This window comes from Elaeis guineensis, chromosome 6 (genome assembly GCF_000442705.2).
Source record: "Elaeis guineensis isolate ETL-2024a chromosome 6, EG11, whole genome shotgun sequence".
In the NCBI taxonomy this organism is placed as follows: Eukaryota; Viridiplantae; Streptophyta; class Magnoliopsida; order Arecales; family Arecaceae; genus Elaeis; species Elaeis guineensis.
This window is the reverse complement of record NC_025998.2, coordinates 758,067-772,932: the sequence shown is the minus strand read 5'-3', so window position 1 is coordinate 772,932 and position 14,866 is coordinate 758,067. Positions and strand designations below refer to the sequence as shown.

General features: G+C 39.1%; 1 protein-coding gene across 3 annotated transcripts; it reads right to left on the bottom strand.

The window, feature by feature from the left end:
- Positions 1–3,956: 3,956 nt before the first annotated feature.
- LOC105047766 (uncharacterized) lies at positions 3,957–11,848 on the bottom strand. 3 transcript variants are annotated; one of them, XM_010926837.4, is made up of 7 exons: positions 11,641–11,848; positions 11,323–11,528; positions 9,271–9,356; positions 7,076–7,222; positions 5,735–5,858; positions 4,501–4,811; positions 3,957–4,405 (listed from the first exon to the last, which is right to left on the bottom strand). In XM_010926837.4, exons 2-7 carry the CDS (start codon positions 11,498–11,500, stop codon positions 4,313–4,315), a joined length of 939 nt encoding a protein of 312 aa, XP_010925139.1. In that variant the 5' UTR covers positions 11,501–11,528; positions 11,641–11,848; the 3' UTR covers positions 3,957–4,312. The 3 variants fall into 3 exon arrangements, with proteins under 3 accessions (XP_010925139.1, XP_010925141.1, XP_010925138.1); XM_010926839.4 differs by having other exon boundaries at positions 4,501–4,787; XM_010926836.4 differs by having other exon boundaries at positions 11,323–11,833.
- Between the last annotated feature and the right edge of the window lie 3,018 nt (positions 11,849–14,866).

The window sequence follows — 14,866 nt, the reverse complement described above, 5'->3', positions numbered from 1 at the left end:
TCACAGACATAATGTACACAATGTGATAGTAGAATAATCTTTTTATTTATTTATAGTCAAAATTATAAATTTGTCCTTATATTTGTACAGAAATGTGTCAGCCAATCTGACATCTAGGGCACACATCTAACAGATACACGGCTGAACCACATCGAAATATATCGATAACTATAAGGACCAGTTTGGTACTTTTTAAAGTATAGAAGGTGTAAGAGAAATTAAGTTAAAATTGAGAAGATATTTTTATAATTTAATTTTAGTAAAGCTGGATAAATGGATTTTGAAAGCAGCTTTCTAACGTGAGAATGCCACGTCAAGAATTTCTCCTGCAGATGAAGGAGCCGGCATGGCTAGAATTTGCTTAGTTCCAAACCGTTTATTGCCCAGCCCAATTAATTTGGGAAAAAGATGCCCAAATACGTCTCTATTTTTCACTATTTATCTCTTAGATCATCTATAGCTTGATCTGTAATTAATGGAGATTTAGATACAAAATTTGCTATAAGCAAAACAAACCATATATGCTCACCCAAATACCAAGAAGTCCGAGTGACCTTCCCCTGTCCTGTAGCTCCGAACCACTTAACCATCAAGGTCTATAAAGTAAAATACATTTGTCATGTTAGATATTGCTGATCCTTGTTCATCCAGTTTTCTTGTACCATGAATAGTTCCGGTAATGACCCCAATCTATGTTGTTTTTTTACAAATGATAATTATAACCAACCCATTAGATATCCGATCTGATCCGAATGAAGTATATTTTATTCAACCTATTTAAATCTTAGGATCAATATAGATTTTAAAGAAAATATCAAAATAGATTCAAATTGGATGCTGATAACGATAATATCCTATCCCTGAATCCAATCAGATATAATATTAATCTAATTTTTTTTAAATTATAATTATTTTAAAATATTTACATAATAAATTTTTTATTTAATTCGACATGATTCGATTCATCTTATCTATCCGATCTGTATCATCTATCATATTCAATCTGAGATGAGTATGGGATGGATTTGGATATAAAACTTTTAATCATGGAGCAGGTATAAATATTGTTCAATCTCATGATCTATTGCCATCTTTAATATTTTTAAATTTTTTATCTATATTTTTTTTTTTATTTTCTTAAGAAAAAGGAAAATGAAAGAGCAAATAATGCCGAGCGCATCTGATAGGGGCATCCTAGTACCCTCCCACGGTACCGTCCAGGGTTCCCTGCGTGACCTCTAACTCACGGATGTTAACTTCGTTCCGTCGAAGATGTTCGGCCCTTCTCTCTGCATCTTATTCCGAAAGATACTGGGTAGCCTTGAACGAACTAGAGGATGAGAGTAGAACTTTTAATCTTTGGATGGACATGGCCTGAAGTATCCTCTGCTACTACTATATCTGGGTAGATTGTGAGATTATGGAGCACATACACCATATGTTTTGATCCTCCTGGGATCTCCAAAATCTCTATTCGTTCACTGCCTTCCTCTTGGACCTTGCGATCCTCTCGTCGTTGGGGCTGATTTGAAGCCTCGCTTAATTTGTTTTGGTTCCTTTCAATAAAATATCTGGAAAAGTTGAAATACTGAAAATCGCCTTCTCTAAATCGATGGTAATATCCCTCGTATGAATGATTGTAGTAGTTACTTCGTTGCTATAAGAATTCTATTTCCGATAAAAGAAGTATCAACCATAATGCAACCATAAAAGCAAGCAAATTATGGTCATGCTGGCACTGTCTTCAACATTTCAGTGTCCTTATTCCATGAAATACACATATGCAAGATAATGCAAAACCGATAATATAAATAATTTACCTATGACTTTGTTGGAACATATTGTTTGCATGAGTAAAGCGATCCCATTCCTTCGATAGTGGACTTCAACATGGGGCTCACCGACAATTAAAAACCATAATTGGTGGGCATGCTTACTGGTACCACATAGCAGAAACTACTACATTGATGCAATCCATATCCGATACCGGAGTCATCCATGCATTATGCACAAAGATCGTTCATCTAGATTATTCGAGGAAATCTTTCAATTTAAACCACAAAAGGAATATAAGAGATACATAAGCTACCAAGTCTTAAATGATGGTTGCATTATTTGCATTGTTGATCGGTGGAAAAGCAAAAGAGATAAGTGACTAGAAATGAGTGGAAGTTTTGGAGAAAATGAACTAATCTTTGGAGGATTTGTTGATGAGTGATTTGTAGATTTGAGGGATCAGACCTCCTCCACCTATAGTTCCTTTTATAAGGGTATGAAGCTCTTCATCCTCTCAAATAGCAAGTGTCAGCTGGGGTAATATGTTTTACCGCCAGATCCTTGCTCGCATTGCCTGCCAGTTCCAATACCTCTGCAGTCAGCTATTCCAGAATTGCAGGAGAGTAGACACCAGCTGTAGCTCCCATCCTACATGTGCTGCACCTCGGGACTGGAGAAGATGATGGACACGTCCCACTGAAAACTGCATGAAAGTAAACAAACTATCACATCACAATAAAAAGCACATGCATATCACTTAACTGGATATATGGGTACTTTTGGATGGAATTATTTGGACACATCTGCCATTGTTCAGAATAAATATCTCCGAAGATGGATAAGTGAAGAATAAGTCCATCCAATCACAGAAAGAGGAGTGACCACTATGGCAATGATAAAACACTAAAATGACGGGCCATCTGTAGCCAGCCAGCCGATAACAGAAAGAGGAGTGATCACCATGGCAATGATAAAACACTAAAATGAAGGGCCATCTGTAGCCAGCCAGGGAAGTGAAGAGACATATTGCTATAATAGTGATCCAGCATCATCACCAGCGAACAATGGATACTTCTTTTTATTTTCTTTCTTTAACGGCAATACATGTGATTAGATCTACAAACGTACATTTTTTTTATATGTTTGACTTTGCATTTAAATTTCAAGAATAAGAAACCTTAGGTGCATCATTTGGATTTTAGAAACAAGCATTAGGCTTTATTCTTTAGAATTGTAGTTGACAAATTGGATGACACATGAAGAAGCACAAAGGAGCTGGGTTGAGGCGAGCGCGCACGAAATATGTTCGAGAAATGGAATAAACAATGTGGGCAAAAAGCAAATTGTGGGCGTTCGTTCAACATATAAAAATACCAATCGTACAGCACCCAACTCAAAACCCAAACCCCCAGGCAAACCACGCAAAGAACGCAGAACGGACCAGAGCTCTTTTTAATTACGGACTGGAGCAAGGATCAACACCCTACGAAATCGAACCTCGATCTCCTGTTAAAATGGCCAAAGGTGGTACACCCGAACCGATACTAGGTGGTTCCCACGCCGGGCAATTTATTAGAGACCAGTCGAACCATATTACCATACTTTATCTGGTTGATTAAAGATCAAGTGAACAAGCCTGTAAATGCAACACATATGACAATACACAGGCCATTAATCAAGAGTGCAGCGAGTCATGAGGGAGTTCCCCAAGATTCAGCAAGCCAGCATCCAAAGCCACCCCACCATAGACCACCTATCTGCACGGATCCATCTGAACCTGAAATATAAAACCATCGACGGTTTTAACAGTCAAAGCGTATCTTTGACCCCACCCATGGAAGAGTTCATTATGTGATACATAATGCTATTCAGAAAATAACGGAGGCAGCACTGGACCTGTACGTTCCTGGCCACTTGGGGTAACCCAGCAAGCCCACCACCACCACCACAATCAGAATAGCTCACGGAGGATGACCTGCAGGCTGTAGATTGGTGCACCAATTAACTTCGTCACAGATTACCAGCATTGACACAGGAGCATGCTGAAAGAACACTTTACGCCTCTTTTGCCCCCATAGAGCAAGGAGAGAACCAAAAACCAGCATCCCCTGTTCGTCATCTTGGCATTTGTTTCCACATCCATGCCCATACGAAACACAATGAAATGGACACAGCATGCATGGGAGCAAGCTCAAATGGATACATCAACCTCCAATAAATGTTTGGGAATTACACACAGATTATAAGACACCAGCATGCAATGTACATAAAACCTGCAAAACCCTGCTATGGCTTTTACCAGCTCAGCTATACATATGCGCTGTTTCACACAAACATAAGAGTTAAGACCTTCAGGAGTCAAAATATGGAACATTCATTACACATGTACTCAAGGACGATTGTTGCAGTAGTCCTCGTAATGGAGGAAAAGCAAAGAGAAACCACAGTCCACTCACGGTTGCCCAGGTTGATATAACAACACAACTCCAGAAAAGGTGCACTGATGCTCTTCCTACTTCATCCAACACAATTACCTCTACAGAAGCTTGAGCAATCTCAGGCGCTCTTCATGTTCAGGATCCAGCTTTGGTGGTGTGTAACACCCACGGAGGTCTTCTACCACATATTCCTGCATCAAATGGTCATAAACTTAAATAAACAAGGTGAACAAGAAATATAACCCAAACATGGAAGAAATAAATGCATCATATATGGTTTGCTTGCCTTTGTAAGTTCCCTCTTGGTAAGGATGTGATAATGCCTCTGCCAGATTCTCTGGATAGCCATGGTCGCTGCGAGGAAGCCATAGGCAATGCCAAGGATGGCAAACACTATAACAAAGATGACTACCAGTGCAAAGCAAGCCTCCATTGAAGCTGGGAAGCAGTCCAGGATGCCCCACCCATAGCAACAGTTACGACATCCCGCCATGCAGGGATCATTGTCATTGAAAGATGCACAGTGCAGTATCAGCCCGAAAAATCCCAGCAGCACAAAGAATACCAAGACACCTGCAACATTTGCCATTATGAAAACTATCATCGAGTAAGAACTATGACCGATTTGACATAAACACTTTCTCACTTCCTGCTATTTATGTTATTGGAATTGTAACCTTAATTTTGGCACAGTAAGCAAAAAAAGAGTACTACAGATCTGTACATTAAAGAAAGAAAAATGTGTTCTTAGCCAGAGACTACCAACACTCCAAAGCACACGATACCATAATAATGTCCACACGTCATCCTGCAGGCTTGAAGTACAAAATTTGCAAAGAACCAACTGTTACTGTTAATACAGCAGGCTCAACAACCATATATGATATCAGCCAACCAATCATTAGGTACCGATTAACAGCTCCATGTAAAGAAAAATTTCTCAGTCAGTCAAAATTATTTTGTTTTATGCAAGTTTTGCCGAATTGGTACTGGAGGGCATACCGATCAGCAACCGGTTTGGCATGATACGGGTTAATACCATGCCATTCTGGGATGTTTCGAACTCCTTTCTTTTATTTTCAAATTTCTAATTGAAAGCAGACGGTTTGCCAAGTTCCGCAAAAGAAAGTCAGCATATGATTGGCGACTTCAATTCAAAATTTAAAAATAAAAAAAGGTTTTAAACAGAGGTCTGTGTTGTGATCCTCAACTGCATTCTCTTTCTCCTCCGTCCCATGGATGACAGCCTTGCGGCTGGTGTCCTCTGTCCCGTCACCACCCCCCCACCCTGACCCCAACCTCTTGGTAATGAAGAGGGCAATCGGGCTGCTGAACTGAATGGGACGCTTGAATTGTGCTAGTAACTGATCGGTCCAGTTCTATACACCCCGAACCAGCCTGTTTAGTATGGTTCAGAGATCCTTGGTTTTATGTCATTTGCTAATGAACAAGGCCTAAAGTTTCCAAATTGCAGCAAAATGGGGCAAACTAATCTCAACAATAGATCATGTGATGCTCACCTATGCAGTAGTAGAACGGTACTGGATGCTTCGATAGTATGCGGTCCCAACCATCACTGAAGGAACTTCTGAAGCTCCCATTTCTGTCCAAGAAATATGCAAATCCACCAATGGTAGCAATTATCTGCAAAAAATATCGGACATGCGAAATACAATCATTGTTGTCATAATACTGACATTATTCTAGAGGAAAAGCAATGGCGATGCAATCTCCATAATCACTTTAGTGGAAAAGGGCAACAAAATCCTAATTTCACACATCTCTAATACTTCACAGAGAACCATCTTTAAAAGCTCTCCATGGATACTTGTCAGAAATGCATAAAAAGAAATCTGAGAGTTTCAAAGATCAGTTGCAAAGCAATAATTTAGTTGAAGTTAGCAGTGCAGCAGTTCTAGCATAAATTAACAAAGCATCCTAAATGTAATATGCTTAATAATATATTCACCATGATAGGGTATGTGCAAGGTAATAGCACATCAAAGCAGCACAAAGCACCATTTCCAAATGTCAATAAACATGTCCTGATGAACTACAAAGTGGGATCAACAGATTCCACACAAAAAAAGCGAAGAATTATATAAAATGTAAGGTCTCAAATAATTAAAAAGATCCCCGAAAATGAGAACAGAAAGCATTTGAGAAACTCCAGCCAAATTGAAGTAAAGTGCATGAAAGAAATTGTTGCTGCAAACTAGCAGTAATGCTTAAGTGAACTGCTGCCATCTGAAATGAATCCACATTCTGTGTCAGGTTACTGTTACTAAGAATAGATTAAACAGGCAAAGGTTCAACCATTATTAGTTGCATGAGAAATCTATTTCTTAGGGCCTGTTTGGATGCCCACACAAAATATCCAGAGAATATACCATGAATGATGGATAGTGGGAAGACGTTGAAGCGCAAAGGAAACTTAGTCTTGTGTGATCCCAAAAAAATATGGGATATCGGACATACAATCTGAGAAGGAATCCAATATCTCTCATCGCTGCCTGATTTTAATATACCATCACTGCCTCCCTCTCAAAATTCAGATGTGGGGAATTTATCCTCAGATAGTTTGTGTGGGCATCCAAACAGGCCTTAAAACAGCCAGTTGTGCAATTACATTTCATCCTTTCTAAATTTTGACAGATATCAAATGACAAACTGGCCCGTTAAAACCATTATTTGAAGGTTATAAAGATGAACTAAATCCTAAATATGTTTGACAGACCAATCATGCATGTTTCGCATTAGTAAACTACATCCAGCAAACCAAATCTTATGCATGTTGCTTCGAACTTAAAACAACCACCTAGAGAAGCATTAAAAGTGAACAATTAAAAGCCTTCACCTACAGTTTGAACAGCAAGGAATACTAGAAGGACATCCCTGGCTACAAAGATGCGGAATTTTATTTTACGCCAAGAGTTATCCTTGAACAATTCTACTTGAAGATGGAATTGTGCCTTGCATGTTGTGCAGTGAGAGAAGGCAAATCCTTCCTGCAAAAAAGAACCACTAGATGAAGAAATCATCAGCAGATTTTTTGTATTATCAGATAAAATTAACATGTTGTATCTAATCACTGTACAAGAGATCATAGGGAAGAACATAAACATCATGATCATGTACGCATTATGATATAGACAAAATGTAAATAGAACTTGGCTAATTTCGAGTTCAACAACAATTTTACACTGATACAATAGATGCTTGTCTCGATTTACATAGTATAAGCATAGATGCACATACACTGGTGGGCAGACATGACCAAACTATTCATGAAGGAGAGAAACAATGCGTGGACAAATTGTTGACATTATGCCCATAAGCTCAAATAAAGTTTGGCTATGTTCTTAGATGTTGTACTCCAGTTCATTTTGGGAATTGAAATTTAGTTTGAGAATAAGGTAACCACAGATATGATGGATCTATTTGGATCTCTCCTCACATGTATTTTTTTCAAAAAAAATGATATAGCTTCCTGCACACAAAGATGTATTAGTAAAGTGGGCATGTGCATGTCCAATAAAATATAGAACCTACATGATCAAGGCAATGATTTATGTGTAGAAATGGGGTTCACTGAGAGAAACAATGCTAGGTTGAGTGACTGATGGGAAGGCTGCCATCTCTAAACTCGGGTTAGAGAAAGTAATTAAGATGGTCGATTTTAGAAACTTGGGGGTACAAAATTGAGACAAATGAGAATGGAAACCATTTAGAAGTCAAGTTTTATCTAGAATGGAAATTATCCAAGAGTCCAGTGAACAGGATATCCCTGAGAGAGAGGGGAGGGATGAGAAGGGGAGGGCAGACAAAGAGAGATCATACTATTTAGTCAAGTTTAATCAAGAATTGAAACATCTTAGAATCGCAGAATGTCAAGCACCATCAATGATGTTTTTTTTTTTCCTTTTTTTTTTTGGGGGGGGGGGGCGTCACTCAATAATAGTATAAACAGATGGTTTAAGTGCAACAATAATCTCATCTTTCTATTACTACAAATATTGATGAAATATGAGAGTAATTTTTAGCCACCATGTTAAGTCAAGTCGATAGGAAATGCTTTCCAGCTTAACGAGGTTGTTGAGACTGCTAGGCACCACCTCACTGGACCTAGGCGTGAGGTTTTCTATAAAGGTACAGCCCAGGACCCAATAAGCATCTACATTTGGAGAAGTGTGCTTTTAAGTTGTTTTCTTATCAATCAACAAACTTCCAAATCCCATTATGCCAACCCTTCCTGTAATAGTTTTCCAACCAAGCCACGGAGATGAGAAGAAACAGGAAAGAATAAGTTGCTCAAGTTTACAAATTATCGGTAGTTCCATGAGACAGTAACAGAATTTGCCAAAATTAACCTTTCTTTTATAAACATTTCTATTAGTTCCATCTGCATTTCAAATATAACATTTACAATAATTGGTTTTCTATTTAGAGCCTGCAACCATTATTTATAAGAGAAAATATTATAAAATACTTTTTATAATATTTCTATTAGCTATTTTATAAGAGCCTTCTAAACATTTTTATTAGCTCCTTGCTATCTGCGTATTTTAATCCATCACTATTTTATACAACCATTATGAGAAAATAATGATCTACAGGTACTTTTGGTGTTAAGAAAACAATATTATACAATACTTAAACACATCAGATTCCCTTGATCATTTGTTATTTATCGCTACTTCAACCCTGCTTTAGTTAATTCTTCTAATATGGTTTTTAAGTAATTTTCCATACCATATGGGCTGAAAACCCTGTTATCTGTTGGACCTCTGGTATTGTATAGCTGTCATCATAATCTGTTCTGCCTGAAAATATTTTTAAGGTGTTTCTAATAATAATTTAATTATAGTCAATAAGAGACTACTCAAGCCATACAAGGCTTACAACCTCATATCACCAGCACAGAACCCCTTGTATATGTGTTCCACCCATTAAAATCTTAGGTGCAAAGTGGCCAAATGGGAAAGTAATGGCATGCTGATATCTACCAATATGTACAAAGTATTTTAACATAATAAAAGGCCAGAAGGAAAGTTGCCTTCACTGAGCGCCAATGATCAAGGCATGAACGGTGAACAAACTGCTGAGTGCCTTTGCACATGCATGGAGATATTAACTCATCACCTACACCAAAGTAACAATACTGTAGGCCATCATGCATCAATGACAATATGAACTGCCAATTGCTACAATTTCTCAATCCTATAGAATATGTAGTTCTTCAGAAGCAGAGCAGTCACTTAACAGGGAAAAATAGCATGTTCTTAGCATAAAGTGGTCAAGGCAGGGGAAAAAAGATGGCAAACCATTGAAAGCTCTACACAGGCCAGCTTCAAGAGTGCTAATAAATGCAATACAAGTCATATTAAGATTCTTCCTTACACTAGATGACTAGCCTCATGCTTGTGCAGAAAATAATGGAGTGTCTCCTACATTATGTGTATGATCTACACACTATGCAATGCAGTAACAGAGATGCAAACCACTGACTGCTCTTCAACTAACAATCTATTTTCTATCTTCATCTGTCCCAAATTATTCCTCAGTTTAGGGTAACCAATAGAAACACCAACGAAACTAAATAAAAGGTAAAACCAAAATAAGTATAAATATGTGAACAAATGGCATGAAAAAGACATGCATATAGTTTGATCTGACAATTAAAAAGCTATAATAAAATTGAAATAAATGTTCACTTGCAAAGGCACTAACGTCCGCCTTCATAAAATTATGAAAATAACCAGGCTTCTCATGAAGGATCGATTATAACTAGGAAATGGAAGAATTAGCAAAAACACATGAAAGGCCTTCAGCGATCACCTATTTAGTCAAGGTCATATTTTATGCAGTTTCAGAACATGCTAATAAACTTCAAAAGGCTTTATTTATTTTTCTACCATCTTAGGTCTCTTTCCAAGGATAGATATAGGCTTCCATAATTTACCAACAGAGAAATATAATTCAGGCTAATGAAAGTGGATACGTATAAAACCTTAAATTTGACGACTAGATGATAAGATAGCTCTTAGAAAGATTCTTCCAGCACATCCATAATTAGCTTACTACTCGTCACGACAAGGATAAGAAGCATGAAATACCAAAATCTGGTGATGCGAAAAACTGAAAAAATACTAACACATTATAAAAGTGAATTTAAGAGTTCAGTCAAAATTCAAGATTGGTCTATATTTCCCATAGTTTCCAGCCGAGTGGCCTGCTTATGTAAGGGTTAGGCCTCTCATCACATTTCCCTAATTGTTCTCTACGGACACATTGTCCTAGTGGCCCCACTCTATTCACAGAATGCTCTCTTCTAAATGAGATACATATCCAGTATCGGGTCCTATCCAAAAGCAGAGGTTATTTTGTCATCAACAGATCACGACAAAACAATTGTCATCCCTCACTCCAAAATGGCAGAAGATCAATGCTGACAGTAAAAAGGCATTTTCTAAAAACCTAGTTAGCTGGCATTGATGATAAAAGATATAAATTGTCAGTTTGTACAACAAGTTCTTTCTATTATGCTTTGCTACATAACAAAAACACATGGCATATACAAATATTACTCTATTAATGCCATAATCCATATACTCAAAGTTGCCAGAAAACAAATGCCCAAATGAACACCGGCTACAGAATTGAGGGGTCTTGTATTCATCCTTCATCATCCAAAATTGATGCAGGCAACCAGCCCATAAAAATTTAAAAGTTCATATAGTTTGCATTTTCCGTTTATAATATCCCCTTAGCATACAAAATGGGGCAGGCACTCGGTTTATGCGCTCCAACGAAAACAGTTTGGAAATGGAAGTAATTTTAACAAGGCATACCAAAACTTTCATAATCATAGACTGATAGAAGACAATTGCTGATTTGCACAAACCTAACGAATGCTGGAATTGACCATATATTTCTGAGTTAGACAAGAATATACTTTAAATTGAAATTTGAATATTTTAAAAGATATATCAAGAAGAAAAAGAAGAAATTTCTAAGTCCCAGAAGTCAAAGCATTAATAAAAAAGCTCCAACGAAAAAAAAAAATCCAAAGAACCAATCATCTGAGAAGCCAGAAAAACGAAGTCACCTGGCTCGGAGTCGTGCTCGAGGCAAATACGGCAGCACGCAGCGGAAGCAGCCTCGATCTCCTCGTCCTTTATCTCATTCGAGCTACATGACGACGAGTCCTCCTTCTTCTGGAGGAGGGGGTCGGAATCCTTGGGATTCGGTTCCCCATCCCGCTCCACCTCCGACTCCACCTTCATCTCGATCTATCCAGGAAACTTCAAAACCCTAGAACCCACAAGATAAACCATCAATTCTGAGGCACATAAAACCAGAAAACCAAGAGATCCTTAGATCATCCAAACCCCGTGGATAAAGGAAACCAGATTCTAACCCTAACCTAATCGCGAGGATCCTCACTAAATTCGTATCGGATTTTCGGACAAAAAAGATCGAGAAGAATCGAAGGAAACAAATATTCTTGGTGGAAAATATCGAGGCTTTGTAAAGATCGGCTCAGATTTTTTTTTTCTTTTTTGTGGGAGAAAATTTCGGAGGAGGGTTGGAGGTGGAGAAGAGGACTGCGTCGCATATAGAATTCTAACGGTGACCTGGAGATGCGCATAGTTCGCTTCGCGACGCGGGGCTCGCTGATCGGAAGATTGGAGGGCTAGGATTTCGTGGATCGATATCTTGTGATCATGCAGTTCGAGCCGTCCGATGGTTGTGATTGTCATGCTTAGACGGTTTCGATGGACGGATCTTAAGGAGAAGCGGGCCCCACCGATGGGCTGGTGCTGCTGTGCTGGCCGAGAGGGTCAACACGGAGGGCGGCGATAAAGATTGCAACGCAGGTTGGCCGTATCGCTTCGGACCCGCGGCTCCTGAGTGAATGGATCGGCTGCATGCCGCAAACACCGAACGCTTTCAAGACGCGTGCACTTCTCTGGCGACACAAGGTACCCGTTATTTTGTTCTCTCTCTCTTTTTCATTTACTTTTTTGCCCCTTCTCTCTTCAAGGCAGCCTCCTTCCCCACGTCCGGAGCAACTGATGCAGACCGGAATCGAATCAGATATCAGTTTATTTATATTTATATTTATTTTATTTGATAAATATAAATATAGGTATAGATATTTTTTGAATATAAAAATTTATATTCATATTTTTTTAAAACAGATATGAATACAATTTACACAATACAATTACGGATATAGGTTAGATAATTAAATTTTATAACTATAAAATCAAAGATATTAACAAATAGATGATAAATAAATAGATGATAAATTAAGTTAATCATATATTTATATGATTATATATTTTTTTAAAAAAATTATAAATATTATATAAAATTATATAGAGTGACATATAAATTCAGATATTTGGATATGGATTGGCTAATTGTTATCCATATCCATATCATTTTTTTTTGACAGATATAAATATAGGTATGGTATTAGTTGAATCTTCAATTTTTTATCTATATTTAAATTGATTTGTATATGAACGGATATTATCTATACCACTTGCACCCCTAGTGATGCTCTCAATTCGGAGCAAAGGCAATTCAAATTTAATAATTTTGATAAAATTTTCAAGAGACCTTATTAATAAGTTAAGTACACATATGTTCACTTTTGCTTGCTTGTTGAACTTAGATTAGTCGATATATTATCAAATATATACACGTGTATGATTAAGTCAAATATTATTATCATTTTTATTATATTTTAGTAAAAAAAAATAAAGACAATAGACTACGTCCTTAATCTCTCACCTCTTTTTTTTTTTTTTTGGTAAAGAAGATGAAAAGCTATGCTATTAAAGTGAAAAGAGTGTTGTACAAGTAGTTACAGAGATGAATATATTGCTGCGAGATTCAAAATCTCATGTGGAAAGATCAAAAGAAACTATACTGAAGTGGTTGCAGCGATCCATTCTTGATCTCCTTTGAAGAAATCTGTAAAACAAGTCAAAAAATCAGATAGGGATCCTTTGGTTCTTGATCCTTCGATGCTTGAGTCAGTTCGAGCCTCGAGAATAGGAGATGAAAAAAAGCAAAAATAGAGAGCAGGAGGGTTTGTGTGGGACCAGAGGATTTGTGATTTTGTGGGAGCTAGAGTCCCAATGGCAGAATCTTTCTTTAGTTTGAATTCTAGTTTGAGCTTGAAAGTCAGAAACTACCTGGAGAATCTCTTAGTCCTCTATTTATGGAGGGGCTGATGAGGCTATTATAAAGTTTGTTAAGTCGTTGGAAGAGTTTGTTAGGCCATTAGAAAAGTTTGTTAGGCCGTTAAAGGCTAACTGTTGGTGAGTTAGAGCATAGCTGTAAGTATTAGTTGGAAATAAGGTTATATTTAGCTGTATGTGCCAGTTGGGGATGAATTGTAGAGACCATGACGAGCTTTGAATTGTGGTCGTCGATGTAATAGTTTACCTCGATAAAATATAGAGGTGAAATCAAGCATCATATGAGACTAGACATCTCTGATATAGGTGTTGGATGGAAGTCTGGCCAGGACACCACCTTTCAAGATCCTTTTAGTACCACGCGATGCAGCAGGAAGAAAGAAGAAACAAAACAAAAGAAAAACAATCAAAATGCGTGGATCAGCCACAAAAGGGCTCGCCTCCACGGGGTATGCAAACTTCACTATGAAAAAGAAAATTTTACAAGAGGAGACCTCATCCTCAACCCTTGTACACCCAATTCTCTCTCACCTGAAGTTCCCCTCACAAAAGCTCTCTCTCTCTTGGAGACCCCCTGAACCCCTGAAGTGCCTGGCGATCGCTGTCTAAGAGCCTCCTGCTCCTCTCACAGCATGTCCACCTCTCTCTCTTCAATCGGGTTCGTACGGCTCTGTACGGCGAGAAACCCAAACCACGTCTTCTCTGTTCATCACAGGGCCTCTTATAGACCTTAATCATGACTTAGATCATGATTAGGACTCCTTAATCAATCCAAATCACGTCCCAGACCGTCGGATCAAGATCGGGAATCACCTGGGCCTTCCGATCGCGCTCCAGTCTATGGAATAGTGCCGTGGACCGCGAGAAACGCATGAAAAATGCCCACGCGGTCCACAGGCCCCGCCGTGGACCGCCCGGTCCACGGTGGACCGGGGCAAAGGGTCGCGGGCCTGGGTCGTGCGTCCCGCGCAGGCCTGGGTCGCGCGTCCCGCGTGGGCCTGGGCCTGGGTCGCGCGTCCTGCGCGGGCTTGGGTCGCGCGTCCCGCGCAGGCCTGGGTTGTCCGCCTGCGGCCGCACCGCTGCCGCCCGCCGCCGCCCGCCGGCGGTCCTTCGCCGCCTCGATTCTCGTACCGACTTCAAAAGCTCGTATCTCCTCCATCCGAGCTCCGTTTCATGTGATCTTGGTCTCGTTGGACTCCATTTTTCACCGCGAACCTCGCTGTGGGCTCAATGTGGGCTGAATCTTGAGACGTCAAATCCTAACAATCTCCACCTCGACTCGATATTCGGCCTCCTCCAAACTCCGAGAGCTTCTGGATCTCCTCGCCCCCATGCCCTGGGGCAATCGCCTGCTGATTATGGATGGGCAAACATGGGAGTCGAGCCAGGCTGCTCGATCTCATCTCCATCGTATGCTGTGCTCCTCTTGACCTG